The following is a 26,992-nucleotide window of genomic DNA, read 5'->3' as shown; positions in this document are numbered from 1 at the left end:
TTTTTAACAGGTTTACAATAAAGGCCAGGCATGATGGGTTGTGCCTGAAATCCCAGCACTTTGAGAGGCCAGAGGTGGGAGGATCACTTGAGCCCAGGAGCTAGAAGCTGCTGCAAAATATGATTGCACCACTGCACTTCAGTCTGGGTGACAGAGTGAGACCCTATTTCTAGAAAAAACAAAACAGACACAACAAAAATAAATAATTCAGTAATATTTTCTATTTCACTGATCATTATTATTCCACTAATTTGAAGCTTTCTATTTGTGTTTTATAAAAAAAAACTACCTGGGAAAACCATGCCAAATATTCTGTTAGCAGACTAGAGAAAGGATTAAGCAAAAAAAAAGGATGAGTTATAATTTGTCAGAATCCAGGTCTCTGCATGTGTACAGAGATGGAAAATGTGAGTAATTAAATAACTCAGGCAAACCCTTAACTGTCTCTTTCTGTCTTTTTATTGAGACTTCTGACAAAAATAAGCCTGAAAGAAAGAGTATACATGCTTGTGAAACTGAATCAAAGGGTGGAGCTAAGAACAAGGAGGTGCTAAGATTTTTTTTTTTTTTTTTAATTTCTTCAGTTGAAAGTTTCTCAACTCTTCAGCCACAATCTCTTACTACAGGAGCAAATTGCCACTTCTGCTCCAGTGGAAGAAAACAAGGTATTGTAAATATTTCTTTGGTTAATGATTTAATTTATGTTTTTCTTCCTGGTTGAAGTGCCTAGCTAGGTAACAAATAATGAAGACCCCTTCCCCCAAAAAAGTCCAGAAATAATAGATAAGGCCCAATCCCTTAAGAATTTTTCTGTATAAGTCAGAGAGTAACCTGAGCTGGTTTGAAGTTTGTACTAGAAAAAGGGATACGGGGGAAAGAACATTCATTCCCCAAAAAAGTTAGAGGAATTGTTTTTCTAGGAATTGTGGAGTGGAATTTGCTCCTTGTTTTACTGGGAATTGTGAAATCATGAGTGGATTTTCCTCCAGTCACATTTCTGTATCTGTCAACATAGGCAGAGATAAATAAAATATTCTCTCAGGGCAGTTGAGCCAAAACCCTTCAACTGTTCAGGAAATGTGAGCTTGGCACCCTGAATTTGGATCCTAGTCATTAATATATGGAACTCATGGTTTGACTCTTTAACTGTTCCCCCCTCAAACCCAAAACCCCACTCTCCTCTTCTGGCCACCATTTCATGGGCCATTAGCTTTCTTCTCTTCTGTGGAATAATCAATGTATTGTACTAGGTGCTCTTCATAAACCACCCCAAACTATTACCTGTTTCTAAAACAGGCTTTAGTTGAATAGAGAGGTGCTGGGGATTGGGGGAAGCTGTCATTCTCTGATATGCACAACTCCGTGAGGAGGTAATATTATCAGTGTCATCAGAAAGCCAAGAGGCCCTTGGGAATGTCTCATGGAAAACGGGACAAGAATCCTTCTCCCCACTCTCCAGATCTTCTTTCTCCTCCTGATGGTTCTCCATCACGTAATCTCTCTCTTTAGCCACTAAAATCTTAAACACAATGAGATACAATGGCAAGAACAACTGTATTCACAGTCAAGATAATGAAGTTGCAGTTTTGACTCTGCTGTGCATCCCTTGCTCAATCAACCTCTCTCAGCTTCAGTTTCTTAGCAGACAAAATGAGGGAGTTGGATTAGGGAGATTCTAAGGGTCTTTCCAACACTGATATGCTAGGGGCATGCGATGATGAAATGTCTATGATGAGACTTTTTGATGAATGACACTATCCTTTTCTTGCTTTCTTCATTCTCTTTGGCGTCTCCTCTGAGCCTGTCTACAGGTTAAGCTCACAGATGATCAGTGTATAGCTCTTAAAAACTGCAAAAGAGCAATTAATTTTGAAAATGACCTGACAGACTTCTGACCTACACATTTGCAGTCTTCTCTGAAAATATAATTGTCCAACATTTGTATGGAATAATTATTTCCTGTAAAATTTCATCTCACAATTCTACACCCTTCAGTAAGTATTTTTCATTGTTGGGCTAAATATCACTGATGGATGGCTTAGTACTTCATTAGATTTCTTTAAAAAAAAGAAAACAAAGAATAGTTTCTCTTGTATGTTCTGGGTAACATCTGATATACAAATAATGATATTAAGGGAATTAATGAAGACGAATACAACTAAATATTAAGTTTACATGAGAAATTAGGGTTATTATAATAGAGAATTATTGTTTTCAGGAACATGTTACAAGTAAATAAACACTAGAATAACCATAAACTAAGGTAGAAAAACCCCAACCTCTGAAATGGTACTTTCTCCCCGCTTCATGAAGAGTGTGGTTTGCCCAAAAACCAAACATTTTCCATGTAAATTTAATTCATGAGTTTTAAAAATACAAAGCTTGATATATACTGTATGCAGGTAACAAAATGTTATTTGAATGAGTAAGAGCCTTAAAGGAAGTACAGAGTTATTTTGAAGATGGCATTTGATCTGTTGAGGAAGAAAGTCACAGGCAAATATTCAATATTTTATGAGGGTGTAGAATTACTACAGATCTACAGTCTTTTTTGTTTTCTATTTCATCAAATAATGTCAGCTTGGGATTATCATAAGCTTTTGGAGTAGGCAGGAGCCACACCTAGGGCATGATTTAGAGGCGGGGAAGCTGTTTGGTTAAGTGTAAGTTTATGGCTACGGCGGATTCCCACAGTATCGCTATTAACTCCAAGTTATGATGAAACCAAAACTTTGTCTGCACATGCCTCTCTCATGATTAAGTTATTTGAGTACAGAGAATTGCTAATGTTTTCCAAAGCTCTCATTCTAGGTTTCTCAGAAGGCCAGGTGACATTCATGCAAGACCTAACTCTACACAACCTTGGCATTAATGAGATTTCCTAGGCCTAAGAATTTGAATTATTTTATTTTTTAAATAATTTCAGTTTTTATTTTTGACTCAGAGGGTACATATGCAGGTTTGTTAGAAGGGTATAATGTGTGATGCTGAGGTTGAGGTTTTATTGAGTCCATCACCTAGGTAGTGAGCATAGTACCCAATAGTTAGTTTTTCAATCTTTTCTCCCTTCTCTGCCTCCCCATTCTAGTAGTCCCCAGTGTCTATTTTTGCCATCTTTAAGTCTGTGAGTACCCAGTGTTTACCTCCCACTTAAAGGGAGAACATGTGGTATTTTGTTCCTGTCATAATTTGCTTAGGATAACAGCCTCTAGTGCATCCATGTTGCAGCAAGCGACATGATTTAATTCCTTCTTTTGGTTGCATAGTATTCCATGGTGTGTATGTACCACGTATCCCTTATCCAATCCAACACTGATGGGCACCTATGTTGATTTCATGTCTTTGCTATTGTGAATAGTGCTGTGATGAACACGTGTGTGTGTGTCTCTTTGGTAGAATGATTTATATTCTTTTGAATGTATACCCAGTAATGGGATTGCTGGGTTGAAGGGTAGTTCTAAGTTCCTTGGGAAATCTCCAATCTGCTTTCCATAGTAGCTGATCTAATTTACATTTCCATCAACAGTGTACCCTTGTCTCCACAGCGTCATCAGCCTCTCTTGTTTTTTGACTTCTTAATAATAGCCATTCTGACATATACAAGGTAGTATTCATTATGGTTTCGACTTGCATTTCTCTAATGATTAATGATGTTGAGCATTTTTTCATGTTTGTTGCCCACTTGTATGTCTTCTTTTGAGAAGTGTCTGTTCATGTCCTTTGGCATTTTTTAATGGGGTTGTTTTTTGCTTGTTGAATTAAGTTCCTTATACATAATGGATATTAAATCTTTTTCAGTGAAATAGTTTGCAAATATTTTCTTCCATTCTGTAGTTGTCTGTTTACTCTGCTGATAGCTTCTTTTGCTGTGCAGAAGCTCTTCAGTTTAATTAGGTCCCACTTTGTTTTTTGTTGCAATTGCTTTTTAAGACTTAGTCATGAATACTTCCCCCAACACTGATATCCAGAATGGTGTTTCCTAGATTTTTTTTTTCTAAGATTCTGATAGTCTGAGATCTTACATTCAAGTCTTTAGTCCATCTTTAGTTAATTTTTGTACATGTTGAAAGGTAGAGTCTACTTTCATTTTTCTGGATATGGTTAACCAGCTATCCCAGCATCATTTATTGAATAGAGTCCTTTCCCAATTGCTTGTTTTTGTTTACTTTGGTAAAGATAAGATGTCTGTAGGTGTGTAGCTTTATTTATGGGTTCTCTGTTCTGTTCCATTGGCCTATGTGCCTGTTTTTGTGCCAGCACCAGGCTGTTTTGGTTACTGCAGGCTTATAGTGTAGTTTGAAGTTGGGTAACGTGATGCTTCCAGGTTTGTTCTTTTTGCTTAGGGTTGCTTTGGATATTGGGGCTCTTTTCTGGTTGCATATGAAATTTAGAATAGTTTTTTCCAATTCTGTGAAAAATGACGTTGGCAGTTTAATAGGAATAGCATTCCATCCAAGGTTTGCCTTCGGCAGTATGGCCATTTTAACAATATTGATTTTTCCTGTCCATGTGCATAGAATGTTTTTCCATTTGTTTGTATTATTTATGATTTTTAGCAGTGTTTTTTTTTTTAGCTCACTTTGTAGAGATCTTTCAATTTCTTCATTAGGTGTATTCCTGGGTATTTTATTTTATTTTTATTTTTTGGCTATCGTAAATGGAATTGTAGTCTTGAGTTGGCTCCCTGTTTGAATGTTATTGGTATATAGAAATGCTACTGATTTTTGTACATCGATTTTGTGTTCTGAAACTTTACTGAAGCCATTTTTCGGTTCCAGGAGGCTTTTGGTGGAGTCTTTAGGGTTCTGTAAGTATAGAATTATATTGTCAATGAAGAGAGATAGTTTGACTTCTTTTTTTCCTATTTGGGTGCCCTTTATGTCTTTCTCTTGTCTCATTGCTCTGGCCAGGACTTCTAGTACTATGTTGAGTAGGAGTGGTAAAGAGTAGGCATTCTTGTCTTGTTCCAGTTCTCAAGGGGAATGCTTCCAGCTTTTGCCTATTCAGTATGATATTGGCTGTGGGTTTGTTACAGATAGCTCTTATTGTTTTGAGGTATATTCCTTCAACACCTAGTCTGTTGAGGGTTTTTATCATGAATGGATATTGGATTTTATTGAAAGCTTTCTCCACCTCTATTGAGATGATCAGATGTTTTTTGTTTTTAATTGTGTGGTGAATCACATTTATTGACTTGTGTATGTTGAACCAATATAGTACTCCAGGAACAAAGCCTACTTGATGGTGGTAAATTAACTTTTTGATACGCTGCTGGATTCAGTTTGCTAGGATTTTTTTGAGCATTTTTGCATCTATGCTCATCAGAGGTATTTGCCTATAGGTTTCTTCTTCTATAGTGTTTTTGCCAGGTTTTGGTATCAGGATGATGCTGGCTTTGTAGAATGAGTTAGAGAGGAGTCCCTCCTCTTTAATTTTTTGAAATTATTTCATCAGCATTGATGCCAGCTTGTCTTTGTACATCTGGTAGAATTCAGCTGTGAATCTACTTGTTCCAGGGCATTTTTTGGTTGGTAGGATTTTATCATTCATTCAATTTTGAAACTTGATATTGATCTGTTCACGGTCTCAATATTTTCCTAATTTAATCTTGAGAGGTTGTGTGTTTTCAGGAATTTATTCATTTTCTCTAGATTTTCTAGTTTGTGTGCATAGAGGTAGTCATAGTAGTCTCTGAGGATCATTTGTATTTCTCTGGGATCAGTTGTAATGTCACTTTTGTTATTTCTGATTCTGCTTATTTATATCTCCTCTTTTTTTCTTTGTTAATCTAGCCTGCAGTCTATCAATCATGTTTATACTTTCAAAAACCGACTTTTGGTTTTGTTGATTCTTTGTATGGATTTTTGGGTCTCGATTTCGTTCAGTTTTGCTGATTTTACTTATGTTTTTTTTCTTTTGGAAGTTTTAGCATTAGTTTTTGTTTCTCTAGTTCATCTAGGTCTGATGTTTGATAGTTAATATGAAATATTTCTAACTTTTTAAGGTAGGCATTTAGTGCTATAAACTTTCCTCCTAACACTGCTTTTTGCTGCATCTTAGAGACTTTGGTATGTTATGTCTCTGTGTCTATTTCAAAGATGTTGATTTCTGCTGTAATTTCATTGTTTACCGAAAAGTCATTCAGTAGCATGTTGTTTAATTTCCAAGTAATTCTGTGGTTTTGGGAAATCTTCTTGGCATTGATTTCTATTTTTATTGCACTGTGGTCTGAGAGTATAGTTGGTACAATTTCAGTTTTTAAAAATTTGTTGAGACTTGCTTTATGGCTGAGCATGTGATCAATCTTGGAATATATTCTGTGTGCAGATGAGAAGAATGTATATTTTGTGGTTGATGGTTGGAGTATTCTGTAGATGTTTATTAATAAGTCCAATTGGTCAAGTTTTTCTTTGTTAGTTTTCTGCCTCAATGATCTGTCTAATGCTGTCAATGGGGTGTTAAAGTTCCCCACTACTGTTATGTGTCTGTCTAAGTCTTTCTGTAGGTTGAAGAGTACTTGTCTTATGAATCTGGGTGCTCCAATGTTGGGTGTGTATACATTTAGTATAGTTAAGTCTTCTTGTTGAATTGAACCTTTTGCCATTATATAATACCCTTCTTTGTCACTTTTTACTTTTGTTGGCTTAAAGCCTGTTGTATCTGATATAAGAATAGCACCCACTGCACTATTTTGTTTTCAATTTGTGTGATAGCTCTTCCTCCAACCATTTAGTTTAAGCCTATGGGTGTTATTACACACGAGATGGGTCTCTTAAAGACAGCAGATTAATGGGTCTTGTTTTTTAATCCAACTTGCCACTCTGTGCTTTTTAAATACGGTGTTTAGCCCATTTACATTCAAGGTTAATGTTGATATGTGAGGTGTTGATCCTATTGCGAAGTTATTAGCTGGTTGCTTTGTGGTTTCTATTGTGTGGTTGCTTTATAAAGTGTGTGTGCTACGTACTTAAGTAACAGGTATCATTCTTTTGTTTCCATGTTTAAAACTTCCTTAAGGATTTCTTGTAAGGCTGGTCTAGCAGTAACAGATTCCCTAAGCACTTGGTTAAATTGTTTAACTTATTTGAGAAATTATTTTGCCATAAAATCAAAATAGATGGAATGAACCATAGAAACCTAGTTTTAAAAGGCTTTTAAATTAAAATATTATGGTATCGGTTGGGTATGGTATGTTGGCTTTGGTTTAGGGTGGACTTGGTAGCATAATATCCATGCAGTTTCCTCATTTGTAATCATCATCAATAATGTCTGCAATTGCCTCAGTGGTCCAGGCTGTGAGTGTTTGTGAGGGAGTGGTGGTGGTGCACATTGCTGTGGATTGGGGCACCTGTCATTTTCAGGCCAGGTACATGCAGGTATGGTAGGCTGGCCACCTGTTTGATTGCTTACATTAGAGATGACATTTAGATGTTGAGTATAATATCAAAAAAGATAAGGAAACCTGAATACTCTTGTTCCAGAAGACCAGTTTCAGAGGGTCTCAAATGAGTGAGAATAAAGACAAACAGTCTTAACTTCTCAACTTCTCTACAAGCATTTTCCAATTAGTTGTGCATGATTCCACTTTTACATAAATTAAAAATGGTACTTACAGCCCAAACCATGAATATTGTAAATGAGTAATAAACATTTATAAGCATCCATTTTGTGCAAAATCCTTAGCTAGGTGCTGTAGGGTGCACGAAGCAGCATAAGAAGAATATTTTGCTCTCAAGAAGCTTATGCTGGAGTTGGAAAAACTAGATACAAACACATGGAAACAAAATTGGTGGTGTGAAAAATGTCAAGAGAGTGGCAAAAACTATGTTATGGGACTCAGCTTTTAACTGACCAGAATCCGTTTATTCTCTAATGCACATTAGCATTAAAATTTGAGGCAATTCCCTTAAATTCTCTAAACTTCAGTGTTTTAATATATAAAATACTATTATTGGGCTAGAATTTTGCTAAAGTCTATTCAGCTCTTATGATGATGTATATGGATAATATACATAGTTGCATACGCAACTATGAATACATATTTTTTCAAAGTTGAAGTGGAAATAAATATTAATATGCTCTCTAACTTTTGCTTTATTTTTCTTAGGTTTCCTCAATGGATGCTCTAGCAACATCAATCAACCAGTTTGCCCTGGAGTTGAGCAAAAAGCTAGCTGAATCTGCTCAGGGTAAAAATATTTTCTTTTCCTCCTGGAGCATCTCAACTTCCTTGACCATGGTGTATTTGGGCGCCAAAGGTACCACTGCAGCCCAAATGGCCCAGGTGAGTGGAAAAGGTCAACCATCTTCTGTTTCTTGTAAACTAAGTGCTTTCATTGCCTTTTAACTTCAGTTTTTCTCTTGACAACTCAATAATTTACATTTCACAATAACATTCTCTAAAACAAGACATACATTAAAACATTCTATACCATAAAACAAATCCTGGTAAAGAGAATCAATTTACAAACTGTTGCTAGGAAAACCATTTGAGAATCTGTGTCCTTTAGCAAAATAAAATGGAGAAAGGATGAGGTTATCAATTTTTATTCAACACCAAAACCAATTTTATTTTGATGATATTATTTCAAAAAGTAATTGGTCAAACTTTAAATAATAGAATTATTCAGCATCTTTATAATCACATAAGGATTTTCTTGAAGACACAAAAAAGAAAAATAAAAGAATTCTGTTTCTCATGCTTTGTTTGATTCTCTCTTTGTTTAGTCCCTGGTTATCTGAATGAATATAAGGAGCCCATTAAGATCATTACAATAACAATATAATACTATTATATACAGAACTATTTTTGCAATAAGCATCCTCAAAACATTGTGTGTATGTAAATATATATGTAGTCATAGCAAAATAGCCATATGTGTATGTAAAAATATATATGAATACATATATATATATATGCAACAATATGTATATATAAATGTGATTTTAAATTAAAAAAAAACAGAAAGAGTAAACTCGGCCCTAAATCTTGCAAAATCAAATGGCCAAATGACAGAATTTTCACCCAATAAGGTGACTTCCTTGCAAAGTATGGATATGAACACAGTTGGTAATTCTGAGGGAAGTGGGCAGAACACATGCTATATTAGTCTGGATTTGGGATATCATCCTTACTCTTGTAGTTCACAAGATATCAGGTGGTTTAAAAACAACAACGGCAACAACAAAATCCTTGTTCACAACTTGTTAGTGACAGGTTCATTAGCTCAAAAGTCTTAATCATTAATGTGATAGACAATCTTAGTGGATTCCAATGTGAATCTATTTCATACAAATATATTGCTGGGTGTTGCTTGCCCTTGTTTCAGATGTTAACACTTTCAGTTGCAAATGAGCCTCATGAATTAGCTGTGCACCCCTTTATGTATTGCAGGTGGCCCTTGTTCTATTACCATGAGTCAATGCAACCCTTGATGTAGTAGACTGTATTTCTTATTGTCAGCTGGGTCCAGGACTTGGGAGATAAAAGTATTGCCTTCTGTTCTATTGTTGTACAATTCCAAGGAAAGAAGAGTATCTACATCCTGCCTGTTAACTTTCCAGTGAAATGCTGGGGTGAACACTAACATTGTGCCTAAATATGTCAAGTGGTGGTAGACAATAGGAACCAAGCATTTAACTAGAAAAAAAAAGCAATTAAAATTCCTTAATTTTCCACATAATTATGGCTTTTACCTAAACTGTCTAAATGATGGTCTCAGTTGGACACCTAGCATTCTTCTTAAAACAACCATGAGTAAAAAGGAAATATGGAAAATAAGAGAATTTTACCTCAAGGTTTTCCCAACATCATTCTAGTTATAAAACATAGGAAAATAAAGAGACTAGCAACTTAAATTTGACTTTAGAAAATTTATTTAAAAGCAGTTCTTGACTTATGTTATTACACACATTATTTAAGCCAAGTCAGAGCCCCTTTGTTTAACTAATTATATGTTCTGCAATTATAGGAATGACTGACTTGTATTTACAGATGATGTGTAATTTATATGATTACTTCTCTGCAGTCTATTCATTTGTCTTTTTATTGAAATTACAGGTGCTTCAATTTAACAGAGACCAGGGAGTCAAATCTGACCCTGAAAGTGAAAAAAAAAGGAAAATGGTATATCTTATCCTTTAATATATATTTGATAATTAAGGAAAAAGTACTTTTAGCACATGTATTTCAGTGATAAGCAATTTTTAGCAGGTAATTTTTCTTAGAAACACATATTAAAGTTACAGAAACACTTTTTCGGAATACAAATTATCTATACTTTTTGAAAGATCTCTTGTCCCCACGCCCTTTTAATCTCTCTAAAAATTTCTCTAGTTTCAGACTTTTTCTTGCCTATTTTTGCAAACTAAATGTGAAGAAAATTATGGCCTCAGTAACATTTCATTCTTTTGCACTAACACTAAAGAAAACATTTTTATCCACTTTAGGATCATTTTCAACTTTTGTTTGTAATTCCCCAAATAATTTTATTTAGCTTTAGTTTGCTAACATGTACGTAACTCTTGTTCAACATTTTTATTTGACAGATTCCTTCTCTTTTAAAGGAATTCAACTTGAGCAACTCGGAAGAAATACACTCTGATTTCCAAACACTTATCTCAGAAATCCTCAAGCCCAACAATGACTACCTACTTAAAACAGCCAATGCGATGTATGGTGAGAAAACATATCCATTTCACAATGTAAGTGCAAATGTCTTATTTTAAGCTAACGGAAAAGAAACAGCAATGTGAGACCAAACAGTAAACTCTGTATGTTTCTTTAGGGATCTCAGGGACAATCTTCATGTGATCAGTACTTCCCTATAAACAATCAATTAGACCAACCAATGAGTGTCTAATGGTAAAGGAAACCAATAACGGGTCTCAAACCAGATCTAGCAATCAGATATTTCTGTCTAGAATAAAGAGGTAATCCCTGAGAATGGCCTACAAATACATATGGAGACTTGGCTAGAGACTGTCTACTTCAGAGCAAAACTGACCTTGGGATGAGAGAAGTGAGCAGTTTTTACATCAAGACTTTACAGACTTTGGGAACATGAAACGTGAAATAATATCAACTTCTCCTCTTTGCTAATGGTTGAAACCCCACCAATGCAGACCATGATGAGTCTGTCCTCTGTTAAGAGGGTCACATGAAAGCGCAGGTCAATAATTTACTTCTTTGTCCATCATTTCCTTGGGCAGGAGGACCCAGGTGTCCAGTGGGCAAAGAGCAAGGAAATTAGATAAGGTAGAAGAATAGCAGTAAGATAAAATAAAGCTACCTTGTGATTTCAAGCAATGCTATCCCTGTTCAAATCTAGTGAATTCTGGGGAGTTCAGAAATTGAGCTTTGCTATTACTAAAGATATAAAATCATCCAAATGGAATCTTAAAGACAGTTTCCTTTCTTGTAGGCTCACAGACTCTCGTTTGATTCAGAAATAGGAGACGTGATTGACTCAATGGGCACTTGGAAACAAGAGGGACACAGAGATAGAGACAAACATATTTTTATATGTCCACAAGCCCTGAATTAAGACAGGCAGTGGTGCGTCATAAATATTTAAGTTTTCTTTTTACTAGATTTTAAATTCCACAGAATTTTGACTTCATAATCTTCAAGCCACTTCCTGGCAACAGAAGTAACTCATCACTTTTTACTCCTACAAGCCCTCCATAAAGTAAGCAAATTGAAGGAATACTACATGGTCTTGAAGAATAAATTATGTTCCCAAGGCAGGTGCCCCCACAACAGCAAACTCAGTCATAGCCTACATGTGATGACTGCCACTGGGTGAACATCAGAGGACCAGGAGGAGGTGGAGGCCTCAATTTTTTTTTTTTTTTTTTTGCCTCAGAATGCCTAATATAACATTCGACTCTGCTTAGAAATCCATTTTCATGGCAGAATATCATTTTCTTCAAGGGTCCTCCACAAGATTCTTGATGTTTAGAATCCACAGAAGGAAGCTACCAGTATCACAAGCCTCACTTTGGTTTCATCCCTACCATAAAAAGTCAAGTACAATGCCCAATACCTCTTGGCCACTGGGGTTACTCTTGTTATTTGTAGTCCCTTTCCATTCTAGCCTCATTTCAAGGCATGGATAAAAATAGAAAGGAAGATGATGTGGAAGCCCCAAAAATGTGGGCATCAGTACTTCCTTCCACAGCTGGAGCTCTGCATAGCTAGCCAGTGCCCTGCTAAGTTTGAAGAGGGAGGTGTTTAGTTTTTAACCAAAACTTGGAGTCAGGAAAGAGAGGATGGAGTGATGGTGTGGGAGTATGCAATTGCCCGCCTACCTAGTGCTTTTGATAATATAAATAGATTTGATTTCTCAATTTTGAACAAACTCTACAAAAGGGGATTTTTATCTATGTCTTTCAGAAATATTTAGAAGACATGAAAACATATTTTGGTGCAGAGCCTCAGTCTGTTAACTTTGTGGAAGCTTCTGATCAAATCAGAAAGGACATCAACTCTTGGGTTGAAAGACAGACCAAGGGTAAGCTTTCGCCAAGGGGCTTGGCAGCGTGCTTTTCCCAAACATCCTTGCATTTATTTTAGTTTGTGTCATGCGTAAATATGTATACTCTTTAAATAGAAGTGTGGACACATTGCAAATATTCAGAACATTTATTTCTATTCATGTACATAATTTTTACATTCATTGCCTTCCTAATAAGTCTTATCTAAAACAAGTAAGTCAGGCCATCACTTTACCAAAGAGACAAGAAAATTATCATCTCCCACTAATTCCAAAGAAGAGTCCAAGGGTAAAAAGCAGAAAAATGCAAAAAGGAAATTGAAAATACTGCTGCATGCATGGTTTTTATGGAAAAATATCTACTAATAACAGAAATGTGGCATTAAATGTGCTATAGAATCTTAAATACTTTTCAAAGTAAGTTCAAGTATCAGTTAGAGTATGGATTAAACTACTCTAAAGAAGAGACCCAAAATACAGTGGCTTAATAAGACACAAGTTTGTCTTTCTCTCAAATAATAGTTCAAAGGTAGTTAGGCATCCTAGGTTAGAGAGAGCATTCTGCCTCCCAAGGCAGATCCAGAGATCCAGGCTGGTGTTCAGCACTGCCATCCTCAATACATGGCTTCCATCTCTAGGTGCAAGATGGTTCTTACAATAGCCAGTTGTACTAGCAGCAAGAAGTGGGGAAAAGAAATTTCAGCAAAAGCTAATTTGTCTTTAAGGGGATGCCCTGGAAGTTTCACATGTTAATTCCACTCATCTCCCACTGGTCTAAACTTAGTCCATAGCACACTTTCTGCTAGGGTGACCAGTGCATTCTGGTTTGCCTGTGACTTTCCTAGTTTTAGGATCAAAAAGCCCCTAATTCCAGGCAAGAGTGACCAACCACATTCCAGTCAATTTCCAGTCACTATACTTGCTGGAAGAAAGACCTGCAAAATGGAGTTTTCAGCTGGGTTGCCACTTTTCACCTAAATTTCAGGGTTTTATTTCTAAAAGGAAGTAGAAGGATTCTCCCAGGCAATTTAACAGTCTTTTATTATTATCCTTATTTTAGAAATAAGGAAGCTCAGATTTTAGAGAAATTATCTATGATTACACAGTTTAAAGCTTCAGCAATAGGATTTCAAATGTAAGTCAGCTTAGTTCCAAAGTCTGAACTGATTTTTACACATCATGCTGCCTTTTAAATCAACATTTCAATTGATATTCTATTATATCTTATGAGGAAAACAAAGGCATCATCATTAATGAAGATTAATTCATCATTCATGATTTAATGAAGATTAATTCATCATTTGTCATTAATGAATATTAATGATGATACCTTTGCTTTGTGTCTAAGCACATGGAATGTTTTGCTGTCTTCTCCTCTGAACTTCAGGGCTCATAACAAATACCTGCTAGACATATTTGCCAAGGGTCCCATGCATTTCAAATTCAGCTTACTTGAAATCACATTCAGAATGGTTTTCCCAGACCTTGTCTTCCTCATGTATTCTCCATCTTGGTGAATGGGTACACCAATCACACACTTGCCCAGAACAGTAATCTGAGACACACTCTAAATTCTCCCCTTTCCTTTGCTTCCTTTTAAATGTTTCTCAGAGTTCACTTTTCCTTTCAAATCCTTTCCTCCGCAGCCTTTCTTTCTTCGCTATCTTTTATCTGCACAAATGCAATAATTTGCCTCCAATCTTGTTCCCTTCAAATCTAACCTCCATTTACCACCCAAATTACCTGCCTAAAATACAAATTAGACCAGATAGGCCATGTCACTCCTCTACTCAAAACCGATTCATGCTGCCCCATGACCTATGCGATCAACACAAAGCCCCTAACCAGACATACAAGGCCCAATGTGATTGCGGAGCCTGGCTTGTCTCTCCACTTAAACTCTTGTCACTCCCTGTATTAAAATTTATATTTCAGGGATTCTACATGTCATAGAGTGTCCTGAACTCCCTGTGCTACTTAATGATCCTGTATTCATGCCATTTCTTCTATCTGAAATACCATTCCCTGCCCTGCCACCCCCAACCCCTCCTTTGCCCCCAGATAACTTCTCGGGGCTTCATTCAGGCTAAACATCCTCCTCCTTGCTCCCATGACATTTGTGCAAACCTTTACTTTGACACTTACCACACTGTTACCAAAACTAACTACATCTACGTCCCCTGCTAGACTCAAGGACTCCATGTGTGATAACTGCCTTCAGCTTTAAATCACACATAACAGGCCTGTGTGGAATGAGGTTCAAGCATCAGTATTTTTAAGTCCTTTGGAGATTCTAATTTGCAGTCAAAGTTAGGAGTCACTGCAATAAATGGAATTATTTCATTAATCTCACTGATGCTCCCTGCCCCCAACAAGCTCCATGAATGTGTGGCCTTTGAGTTTCTAACGCCCTGAGCAACACCCCAACCTCCCAAGAAGTCATCTGTGATGCCTTTTGTGTGTGTATGCTGTGGTTTCCTCTATCAGTCTAATCCATCTGTATTTTCTCTTTTGGGATTCTTCAAATTTTCCAGTCCTTTAATGGCATCTTGACTTGTAGCACTGTTTCAGATACATTCTTTTAAACAAACATATGGTCTAAAACATTAAGTAACCTTGTAAAACAGCATTTTTTACTATAAATTTAAAGGTTAAAAAAAGTAAGTGTACTTCGACTATGTATTTTAAGGCTGAAAAAAAGTACACAAATATTGTACCCTAGTTTTTAAATTTGTTTTTAATAGAAGAATGGGTTTGCAATCCTGAAACTACTTCATATTTGTTCTAGGATTAAGCAAATAAGGAAATATATTGGAAATCATGAGAGCCAGAAAAGAAATTTCAAATAAGGCAAAGACAAAGGCGACAATGAACCCTGTGTTATTAGATTGGAAGTGAAAGTATCAATATGACCTCCTACTCTTCAATATATATGCAGAAAGATAATTCAATAGATAAATGTAGAAATAGATACAGATGTGTGTATAATGCATACATTTCCTAGCCCCATTTGCTGAGAGGATCTGGAAGCAATGACATCCCAATAGTAATCAGCATATCTGACACCCAGATCTTGATTTCTAAACTCCTTCTTTCAAAAAAAGAAAGCAGAGCTCCTGGACAAAATGATGGTAACAGGGCTGGGACAAGGGAAGTAAAAGATAAGGACATTTTGTGGTAACAGAATGTAAGGAAATGCTCAAAATACTTGGGAATATGTCAGAAGGATACAGGAGCCAACAGGGGAGGCTTCCAATGACAAAATCTGGAGCAATTTGTGCAACAAAATAAATAATGATAGTAACGGATTATAACCTATAGAATAAAGAAAATACCCATGAGTCTATACTGATATAAACAAATAATTGAAGATCCAAATAAATGAAGAAGGGAAGGCTCTTTCTCATAGTAGAATTCTAGTTAATGAATACAGAAGAATGATGGAAATATAAAACCACTATCTGCAATAGTAACCACAGTAGTAATTGTTTTAGATACAAATCATAAATGGATACTAAAATTAGTGGACAAAAGCCTGATGAGAAACAGAATATTACCTGCTCTCAAAGTATCTTCCCACATGATACCAAAAAATAAAAAAAACACCCAGTCCTTTTACATTGGAAAAATCAGTGTTCAAATTAATAGCACCAGTAACAGGACATATGGGCACCATGCACTTCCTTATATGATTCATTGAGAAGAACACAGCATGACTTCGGTGATTGTATTAGTTTCCTAGGGCTGTCATAACACATTAAGGTAAACAGAGTGGTTAAAAACAACAAAAATGTATTCTCTCACAGTTTTGGAGGCTAGGTGTCAAAATCAGGCTGTCAGCAAGGTTGTGCTGTCTCTGAAGGCTCTAGAGAAGAAACTTGCATGAGCTTCTCATAGCTTCTGGTGGTTGTTGACAATCCTTGGCATTCATTTGCTTGTTGATGCATCACTCCAATCTTTGCCTGCATTGGTACATGGCTTCCTCTTCTTGTCTGTATCTCTCTTTTGTCTCTGCATCTTCACATGGCATTCTCCTTTCTGTGTGCCTATGTCCAAATTCCACCCTCCTTCCAGAGAGACTAGTCATTGGATTGGGTCTCACCTTAATCCAATATGACATCATCTTAACTTTATTTCATCTGCAGAGACTGTATTTCCAAATAAGGTCACATTCACAGGTACTATGGGTTAGAACTGGGACACGTCTTTTTGGGGGACACAATTCGACCCACCACGGTGATACTCTCACAAAAATGCATAACTTGAGTATTATCTTGATTAAACATCAGACACACCTGAACTGGGAATTCAGGGGAATTCTACAAAACAAATGGGAAGTCTTTCTTAAAGGTGTCAAGGTCATGAAAGACAATGAATGAGTGAGAAACTGTTCCAGATTAAAGGTGAATAAGAAGAAATTACAACTAAATGCAATGCAAGGTCTTGTATTGATTTCTAACCCAGAAAAAAGGACTTTATTAGAACAACTGATGAAATTTAAATATGACCTGTCAATAATATTCTATTAATGTTAACTTCCTGGTTTGGATCATTAGTGTATATAAGATGTCATCATTTATCCATATTTTATTATCATAATTATTATAAATGTGGTGTATCACTAGGATGTAGCTATATCACTTTCTAATTGTTTATTGTTATAAGAAAATAATTTTTTAGTGTAATAGTGTAACAACACCTAGAAGAACTTCTTATTAGTTTTCATTGTTTTTTAGTTGATTCTCCTTGCTTTCCTTATTATTTGCAAATAATAATTTTGTCTCTTCCTTTTATATAATATCTCACCTAATTTTTTTTGCTTTACTTAGTATTTTGAGAAAAATGCTGAATAATGGTAGTCATAGCAGACCATAAATACCACTAATGTTTCTGGTTTAGCATTATTATGGGTTTGTTGAAGAAAAATATTATTTTTAATATTATAGAAGTATTCTTCATTTTAATTTACAAAGTCATCATTTTAAAATTAGAAATGAATGTTGAAGATCAAAAGTATTTTTGCAGATGATGTTATGATTTTTTTCTCCTATCAGTCATCAAAGCAATGTCTCAGTCCATTACAGCTGCTATAACAAAACAGACTGGGTAATTTGTAAATAATAGAAACTTATTACTCACAGTTCTGGATGCTGGGAAGTCCGAAATCAAGGTGCCAGGAGATTCAGCGTGTGGCTAGGGCTTGCTCTATAATTCCAAGGTGACACTTTCTCATTGTCATCGCATAGTGGAGGTGGCAAACAGGCTCCCTCAATCCCTTTATAAGGACACTAATCATATTCATGAGGGCAGAGCCCTCCTGATCTAATCCTTTCCCAAAGGCCCCACCTGTTAATTCTATCACATTGAACATACGAATTTTGGAGGGACACAAATATTCAGACCATATCAGCAACACGTTACATTAATAGATTTCCTAATATGTGTTTCTTGCATTCCTAATGTATATTAATTAGATTTATTTACTAAAATGTAATTTAGGGTTTATTTGTTTATGTTCACAAGAGAAATGGGTTTACAGACGGGAATTTTGTGCTTTCTTGTCGTTTTTATACTAGGTATATGCTAGCTTGATAAAAGTAATCAGAGAATTTTCTATTTTATGCTTTGAAACTGTGTTAATAGTGTAGAGATTTATCATTTACTTGAAGGTTGCAAAGAATTTACCTGTCTACATGTCTGGGGTTGATGCTGTTTCCACAGGAGGTAATCATTTGACAGTTGTGAAATTTCAATCACGTTTAATTTTTTTTTCAGATTTTCTACTGTATCTTGAGATTCTATTAATATTTTCCTGGAAAATTCTTTTTTAAATTAAGTACCACAAACTGTCTCTTATAATTTTAACAGCTTTCCCATGTCTGTATTTTGGCAGTTTAAAAGACAGCCCTTTATTCTGAGTAGTGTCTGTTGCAGAGTGAAGCTGGGTTGGTCAGGAGGTTCTCCTTAATCCAGTTCTATCTACCTCAGTTATCAAACATGTGCCTCTAGAGCAAACCTATAATACTTGATTTGAGAGCTATATATTTGACATATTTTTATAAATCGTTAAAGGTGCTTTAGTAGAGAGTTTGGAGAGAATGTATTTGGGGTTGATAGCCAAATATCAGTTTAAGTTGTAACTATAACAGTCTGATAGAAGCAATTGCACACAGCAATATTTTGGGCAACCGGAAAACATTGGCACAGCCTTTCAGATGTTAATCAGAGCAGCTTACGGTTTGTGGCTACAAAGAGAAGTGAAAAAGAAGGAAGTATTTCAGTCCCCTCAAAATAGGGGTACGAATCAACTCATATTAGAGGGAAGTTTTTTAATAATTAAAATGCAAATTTGTACTTTATGTGGAATAATGCTTACTGACCATCCAGCATATTATTTCTTCAGTGTTTCTCTCTTTATTCAGAGTAGCTATTCTGGACAGGAATAGTACTTGTCCATTTCCGGAAAATCAAAAACCAGGACTTTTAAAGAAAACCTTTATAGTTCCAGAAAAAATAGAAGCCTGGTTGTCTTTAATTAAAATATACATATTTCTACAAGTCATTTGCAACCTGCCTTTTGTTCTTACAGGTAAAATCCAGAATCTCCTGCCTGATGACTCTGTGGATTCCACAACCAGGATGATTCTGGTGAACGCCCTATACTTTAAAGGAATCTGGGAACATCAATTCTTAGTGCAAAACACCACAGAAAAGCCTTTTAGAATAAACGAGGTAGGAAACTTTTAAAGATCAGTTTGGATTTTCACATGGCATTGTACAAGTGATTCTCTTATAAATTCACTCTTCTTTTAGATTGTATGTTCTAGTGAACTATGGCTCTTACTAGGGAAGTGATGGCTGGGCTAAAAGCCTTCAGTTCCATGGGGAATTCATTGAAATTTCCCCGTCCTTGTTTTTCTCTGAATATACAATCTCTCAGTCCTTGCTACCCATGTGAGCTGGGTAGAGTAGTTTTCATACTTATTTCCTAGGTGAGAAATATAATGTAGCCAAGTGACTGGAGGCATGCCTGAGTTAGAAGCAGTCCAGAACAAGAACCTAAGAGTCCTCACTGCAAGTTCTGTACCTGCCCTGCTAAACCAGTCCTAACTTCTACCAAATTCTTACCCTTACATAAGTAAAAGCAATAAAAAGGGAGACTAAAGTGAGGTTATAGATCTGACTCTCGTGAATGGGCTGGAGTGTGGCTGGGCCTTGGGACCTGATTGGAAACAAGGACTTAAATGTTGTCAGGATTTTTTCCTCTGTTTTTTCAACTCTGTTTCTACCATCATTCTTCTCTCAGGTTGAGGTCTAACTTTCTCTGCTTCCCAGTTCACAATGACAGAACATAGCTACTCACAGGACCTTCTCCATTCTAGAGACCAGTTGGAAAATCCCATTCCAAATTCATAGGAAAGGAACTAGTTGACCAAGTTTTGTTACAGTTGTTAAGTCTAGGGATAGGCCGCAAACAGTGCTGCTGTGGAACTATGGCTGTAATGAATGTGTGCAATAGGCATTTTTCAATCAGTGGGGTGAGGATGGGGAAAGAACTGAACATGTAATCCAGTAGGTTAATGAGAATTGAGCTGGATAGTTACCTGGGTTTATATATTCACTGGAAATTTTCAGTTGCAAGTGATAGAAAAGTATTCCAAACTAGCTCTGGCAAAATGGGAATTGTACTGGAATTAGCTGAGGTGACAAAAAAAACTGGGAAGTCCAAGAGTGAGTGATTGGGGTATTTAGAGTCTCAACACATGATCCCAGTTCATTCTCATGCTGTCTCTTTCTCTTTTTCTCTCTAGTTGCTGCTCTCATTCTCTAATAATGATCGGGGAATACTGTTGTCTCATATTCAGTCTTCAAGCTTCACAACTCTAGTAGACAGAGAAAGTGTTTGCCATTAGTTCTAGGAGGGCTCTGGTTGGGGCCATTCATGGGCTTTCTCTGGAAACAAGCACAGTATGCTGGAGTACTCGCAGTAAACAGCCCTTGTCATATGGCCACCACCTTAGCATACGGTGGGGCTTTGTGATTGACAGTCGATATGGAATGGAAAAGTAACATATGTCTACAACATCTAAGTTGCAGGGGTGTTTGTTCTGCTTTCATTTGGCAATTGGTCTTATTTTAAAATAAGCTTGATTTTTAGAGCATTTTTAGGTTTACAGAAAAAATTGTGCACAAAGTATAGGGCTCTCATATGTCCTCCCTTCAACACACACACAGTTTCCCTTATTATTAACATCTTACATTAGTGTGACATATTTGTTATAATTGATGATCTAATATTGATACATCATTATTAACTAAAATCTATAGTTTACATTTGGGTCCACTGTTGATGTCGTACTGTTCTGTGGGTTTCGAAAATGCTCAATATCACATAGCCACCATTACAATAGCATTCCGAATAGTTTCCCTGCCCTAAAAGTGCCCTGTGCTTCACCTGTTCATCCATTCCCCCTAAATTCCTGACAGCCACTGATCTTTTTTTGTTTGTACAGTTTTGGCTTTTCTGGAATGTCATATAGTTGTAATCATACAGCATATAGCCTTTTCAGGCTGGCTCCATTCACTATGAATTTAAGGTTCCTCCATGTCTTTTCAGGGCTTCATAGATCTTTTTGTTTTATTGCTGAATAATATTTCATGGTACAATTGTACCACAGTTTGTTATCCATTCACCTTTTGAAGCACATCTTAGTTCCTTCCAATTTTTTGGCAATAATAAATAAATTTGCTATAAATACTACACTGTGTGCAAGTTTTTCTGTGGACACTGTTTTTAACACATTTGAGTAAATACCTAGGAGCACAATTGCTGTGTCGTATGGTAAGACTAGGTTAACTTAGTAAGAAACTGCCCAACTGTTTTCCAAAGTGGCTGTGTCACTGTGGGTTCCTACTAGCAGTAAATGACAGTGCCTGTTGCTCCATATCTTTACCAGCATTTGGTGTTGTCAGTGTTTCATATTTTAGCCATTCTAGTAGCCGTGTGTAATTTGCAATCTCCTAGTGACATATGATTGAGCATTTTTCATGTGCTGTATGTCTTCTTTGTGAGGTGTTTCTTAGATCTTTTGCCCATTTAAAAAAACTGGCTTGTTTGTTTTATTATTGTTGAGTTTTTTATTATTTGTTGAGTTTTTATTATTGTCTCATATATTTTCCAAATATTTTCTGCTCATCTATTGCTTGTCTTTGCATTCTCTTAGTGAATGTCAGTTTTTATAATACTAAAATACTTTCTCAAATATTTTCATGTAAAATATGCCTTAGTTTCTGGATTATTGGCATTTCCACAATTTACACAAGATCATATATTAAGAGTTTGATTTAATACATGTTGCTATGATTTATAGGGATTACCACAGTTGTGTTAGAAACAGAAACTCACATATCTGCTATTGGCGATACTTTTCAGTGGAATAGATACTTCCATAAAGGAAGGTCTGGATAACTTTATTCAGCATTTAGCTGAATCAGCAGTTTCACCAACTGGGAGCCAATGATGGTAGAGAATTAAGGAGTTGGTGGAATACTTCTTCAATGACCTTGTTACCTTTTTTTTTTTAGACTACAAGCAAGCCAGTGCAAATGATGTTTATGAAGAAAAAGCTTCACATTTTTCACATAGAAAAGCCAAAAGCAGTGGGCCTTCAACTCTACTACAAAAGCCGTGACCTCAGCCTGCTTATACTACTGCCAGAAGACATTAATGGGCTGGAACAGGTAAATAACAACAGTGTGTCTGATGTGAGGGTGTTTTCAGTGTTTACTAAGAAAAGAGCTGGTTGGCCAAGGTTTCTCCCAATTGTCCTCAGGAAGAATGGTCTCCCTATTATTTAATTCCTGTAGAGAAAGGTCACCAATGTACCTTGAGTCCTAGGCACTTCACCTTCACAATATTATTTAAACTTTACAACACTCTATAAAGTTAATATTACTGTTCCTCAGAAAGGTTAGGCAATGTATAGACAGCTCCAGCCTGGGGTCATCACACACATAGCCACATGTACAACAGATACAAATATACATTGTCAGTCACAGAACTGTGTGGATTGATCATAACCATCAGTCCAGGTTTCCCTCTGGTAGGACCTATGTAATTTAAAATTAATATTTTAATCATTTGCATTAGTATACACACACATATATGCAGGCATCAAGCTGTCTTCCAAAACTTATTTTTTGAACGTTTTTATCAAGTAAGCAACCTTCAGGAGAAAAAGTCTCTATCAATACTGTCTTCAAGAATTATTTAAGCTGTTTACCAGCCAAATTTCTATTAATCTGGACACAACTTTGGTCAAACCATGCTTCTGAGCAATTTGCATGCCTAAGCTGAACATGAGTCTCATGCAACGGATGGCCTGTCTTTCTTTGCACAGTGTCTAATTTTTCACATGTGTCAGACTCTTAATACTTATAAGTTTCCACGATCCTACTAGTATGTAGAAAATATTTCCAAATTATGTCATAAAATTTATGAAACTGGAGAGGATAGTAAAAATAAAACCAGTGTGGACAAAAAACCATTAGAGTCAAGCCCTTGTAAGATAAAAACCTAGAAGTGCAATTTCCTGAGCTGAGATATTGTCATCTTATTAATGTAAATGGTTTACAGGTATGCCATTGACAGCCAAAACTTCAGTCTAGAAGATGCATGTGCATTAAAACAAATATGTCATTTAAAAAATCAAACATACACATATATACATATGTAGTATGTACACATATATATTTATTATTTTAAAAATTTAAAATATAAAGAAGAGGGAAATCATCCTTAAACTCACTGTAAAATAATTACTTTTGAGATTTGGAAGATTTTCTTCTCTTTTCTTTCTTTTTTGACTTAGTTTATAATTATTAATCTCACGTTGTTTTGATTAGAGTATAGACATGTTATTTTATTCCAAATTTTGTTTTCAAAGAGCTGTCTCCCATGTTGATAAACAGGTTTTTTTGTGCCTTGGCTTACAACTTGAACTAGAGTATATGCTTTTGTACAGATAACATCTAAATGTATATTTATATTGATGTATTTGAGTGTTTGGTTGATGTCTTGCATACTATAGCAGAAGTACTTCCATTTTGAATTAAACTCTAATTCTCCTATATCCGGATAGCAATTAATCTGCAGAACAAAGATTTTGAAGGTCAACATTATACAACCAAAGGATTTCCAGATGTGCATGTGTTGTCACCCTGAGTAACGGGAGTGATCATAATTCGTCTATGTAATTCCTAGGGTGCTCTCTCTACTACTGTTTTTCATTCCACTTTGGAATTACTGATTCTTTCTTTCTTGGTTCCACATGGGCAGCTGGAAAAGGCCATCACCTATGAGAAGCTGAATGAGTGGACCAGTGCAGACATGATGGAGTTGTATGAAGTGCAGCTACACCTTCCCAAGTTCAAGCTGGAAGAGCGTTATGATCTCAAGTCAACCCTGAGCAGCATGGGGATGAGTGATGCCTTCAGCCAGAGCAAAGCTGATTTCTCAGGAATGTCTTCAGCAAGAAACCTATTTTTATCCAATGTTTTCCATAAGGCTTTTGTGGAAATAAATGAACAAGGTACTGAAGCCGCAGCTGGCAGTGGGAGTGAGATAGATACACGAATTAAAGTCCCATCCATTGAATTCAATGCAAATCACCCATTCCTCTTCTTCATCAGGCACAATAAAACCAACACCATTCTTTTTTATGGAAGATTATGCTCCCCCTAAATCCCGCGTATCTCTCAACAAACAAGACCATCTTACCGTGTGAAAAATGTACCATGAGATGGAAAAGCACAATTGTCACAAAAATGAGTTTGTAGTCTAAACCTTTTTCACATTTGAATATAAGTAAATAGATCCTGAAATAATGCATTTTTATGATCCTGTCATATCTGTACAGCTGGAGAGAATGACGATTTTTTTATTTTTACCACGTTAACATTTTGTCTAATGTGACTTCCATTTACATTTCAGAAGTACTATGCTATTCAACTGAATGCCTTACAATTCTTGATCACTTGCAATATCCATGATACTTGTTATTATTATATATTTCATATACATCATTAAATGAAAAAATCTTTATAAAGGTGATATATTGATAAATAAGAAGTTTCTCAAGAACATCATTTTGATCAAAAATTTAGCCTGGCATGGTGGTGCACACCTGTTGTCCCAGCTACTCAGGAGGCTGAGGTAGGAGGATTGCTTGAGCCCAGGAGGTTGAGACTGCAGTGAGCCAAGATCACCCCACTGCACTCCAACCTGGGCAACAGAGCAAGACCCTGTCTCAAAAAAATCATTTTGGTGGCTCAGAAATTATCATTGTAAAACTAAATCCCCTTTTTCTGCTATTTAAAAAATACTTATATTGACATTAGCTTAAAAAACTAGTGAAATCCAGATGAAATTTGTAGTTTAGCTACTAGCAGTCTCTCAATGTTGGTGCCCTAGTTTTGACAAATGTACCGTGGTCACATAAGATGTTAGCACTTGGGGAAACTGTACTGGAGAATTAGCTGTATTATCTCTGCACCTCTTCTGCGAATCTAAAATTATTCCCAAATAAAAATTTTATTAAAAATAGTCATTATGGATGGCTGAAATATTCAATACCAACATCCCCCAGTAGCCTTAGCCCCGGCGAGCGCAATGCAGCGCGCGTTCCTCATCCTGGGCGCCCATCCTCCTCCGCTACTGCCTCTTCCTTTCAGGCCCCTGGGCCTGACCTTCCTTCCGGGTCCGCACAGAAGGCCTGAGAGCGTCGCCTCTAACACTGGTCCAGCGCGGGGAACGCGGTGTGCCTCGGCTGTCATCTCCTGGAGACTAATTCTAGTGGACGTCGAGAGTGAACTACAGCCTCAACAACACCTAATTCTAACTACAGCTGGTGATCGGTGAGGTGACGGAAATAAACGGGGCGCCACGGCGGGAACTAATAGATGGTCTCCTTAGGGTGTATGAGGTGTCCCTTGACCCTTCTCTCCCCGAAGTGGACATCAAGGTGGCTCCTCCCACCATGACCTCCTACCCGTGGCGTCCTGCGACCCCCATCCCCGCTGCCAGCGCAGTCCTCCCAGGAGCCCTCGGGGGGAGCACGGGGTTCGCTGAGGGGATGGGGGAGCTTCCGCGGACACAGTCCAGCTCCGCAGAATGCAAGTGGCGCAGAATCCTTGAAAGAGCTTCCTGTGAAACCCACGCCCGCCCGTGGGGCGGAGTCCTAGCAGCGGAGGGCTAGTTCCCGCAAGGCCAGCGCAGAAGGGAAGAACACGGTGTGGGGAGGCCGGGACTCAGGAGGGGCCATCAGCTGGTGCCCAGAGCCCGGAGGAAGGAACTCCCCCGGGAGTTGGGGGGTGGCCCTAGGGACGCCTCACTGGCCCCATTTCTCCACGGAACTACGGGCAGCCTCACCCATCGCTCCTGCACCCCACCGCCCTGGCCCAGAACCGGGGCTGGGCTCGGGCAGGGATCACCTCGAGGCCAGGGCTACCCCAATTTTAGGGCTTGAAGATACCTGTTGCTTTCAGGGACTCCAAGCCCTGTATTTCTCCGCCTGACTCAGCTCCTAGTTCACACGGGAGCCTCTGCTCTTTTCCCGACATCTCCGGATTTCAGCATCTGGCTCAGCTTCCTGGTCATCCGTAGCTGCACCATCATCTGTCCACACATCTGCAGCTTTCAGTTCCTCCTAGATGCCCGGCTAACCCCCAACTAGTAAGATTCTACACCCGCTCGATTCTAGGCACTTTTACTGCCACTTAACTATGGCCACGCACTCCGTGACCCCATATGAGCCTTCTCATCTCCCCAAACTGCTCAACTTCCTCCTCAAAAGTCCTCCTCCTTTTATTTGTTGTTTTCAATAACTCTCATCTAGTTCTTTCTGTGCCTGTCTTGCCTCTCCAAGTGTCTTTTTCCAGCTCTTTATTTCCTCTATTGACCGCTTATATTTTGGCGTTCTTAGAGCTCCAGTACTCTTCACACACCCTCTGGAAAACCACTCTATTCCCGTGACTTCAGCTATATCGATTTGCTGAGGACCCCTAAGTTTTTCTTTTTTGTAGAGAAAGGGTCTCATTATGTTGCCCAGGCTGGTCTCGAACTCCTGAGCTCAAGTGACCTTCCCACCTTTGCCTCCCAAACTTCCCCTGAACTTTCCATATAACCTTAGCCTGTCAAAAATGAAATTCATTTGCTCCTCCAAATTCATTCAGTTTCCTCTTTCCTCAATCTTGCTTATTGTCACTGCCATTCACTGGCTTGTCCAAGTCAGTAAGTCTGGAGATCACGCCAACTTTCTCCTTCCTCACCCTCCTACTCAACGATCCCCAGGTCCTGTCTATCCTCCTTCTTAAACAGCTCTTCCATACATTTTTTAGTTTAGGTTTTTCATTGAATCAAAGACGTTTCCCTAATTTCCTAGTATTTTACCTGCTATTTCTGATTGTCACTATTCAGAGGGCAAAAGACATGGTAA

General features: G+C 37.3%; 1 protein-coding gene across 1 annotated transcript; it reads left to right on the top strand.

Moving 5' to 3' along the window:
* The first annotated feature begins 588 nt into the window (after nt 1–588).
* On the top strand, nt 589–25,101 carry SERPINB10 (serpin family B member 10). The gene is made up of 8 exons (XM_030810291.1): nt 589–665; nt 8,108–8,284; nt 10,061–10,126; nt 10,567–10,704; nt 12,398–12,515; nt 19,087–19,229; nt 22,083–22,238; nt 23,836–25,101. Exons 2-8 carry the CDS (start codon nt 8,117–8,119, stop codon nt 24,238–24,240), a joined length of 1,194 nt encoding a protein of 397 aa, XP_030666151.1. The 5' UTR covers nt 589–665; nt 8,108–8,116; the 3' UTR covers nt 24,241–25,101.
* The last annotated feature ends 1,891 nt before the right edge of the window (nt 25,102–26,992 follow it).

The sequence above is a fragment of the Nomascus leucogenys genome, chromosome 4, assembly GCF_006542625.1.
Source record: "Nomascus leucogenys isolate Asia chromosome 4, Asia_NLE_v1, whole genome shotgun sequence".
Lineage (NCBI taxonomy): Eukaryota > Metazoa > Chordata > Mammalia > Primates > Hylobatidae > Nomascus > Nomascus leucogenys.
Note: the sequence above shows the minus strand (reverse complement) of the source record. Positions and strands in the feature narration are given on the sequence as shown.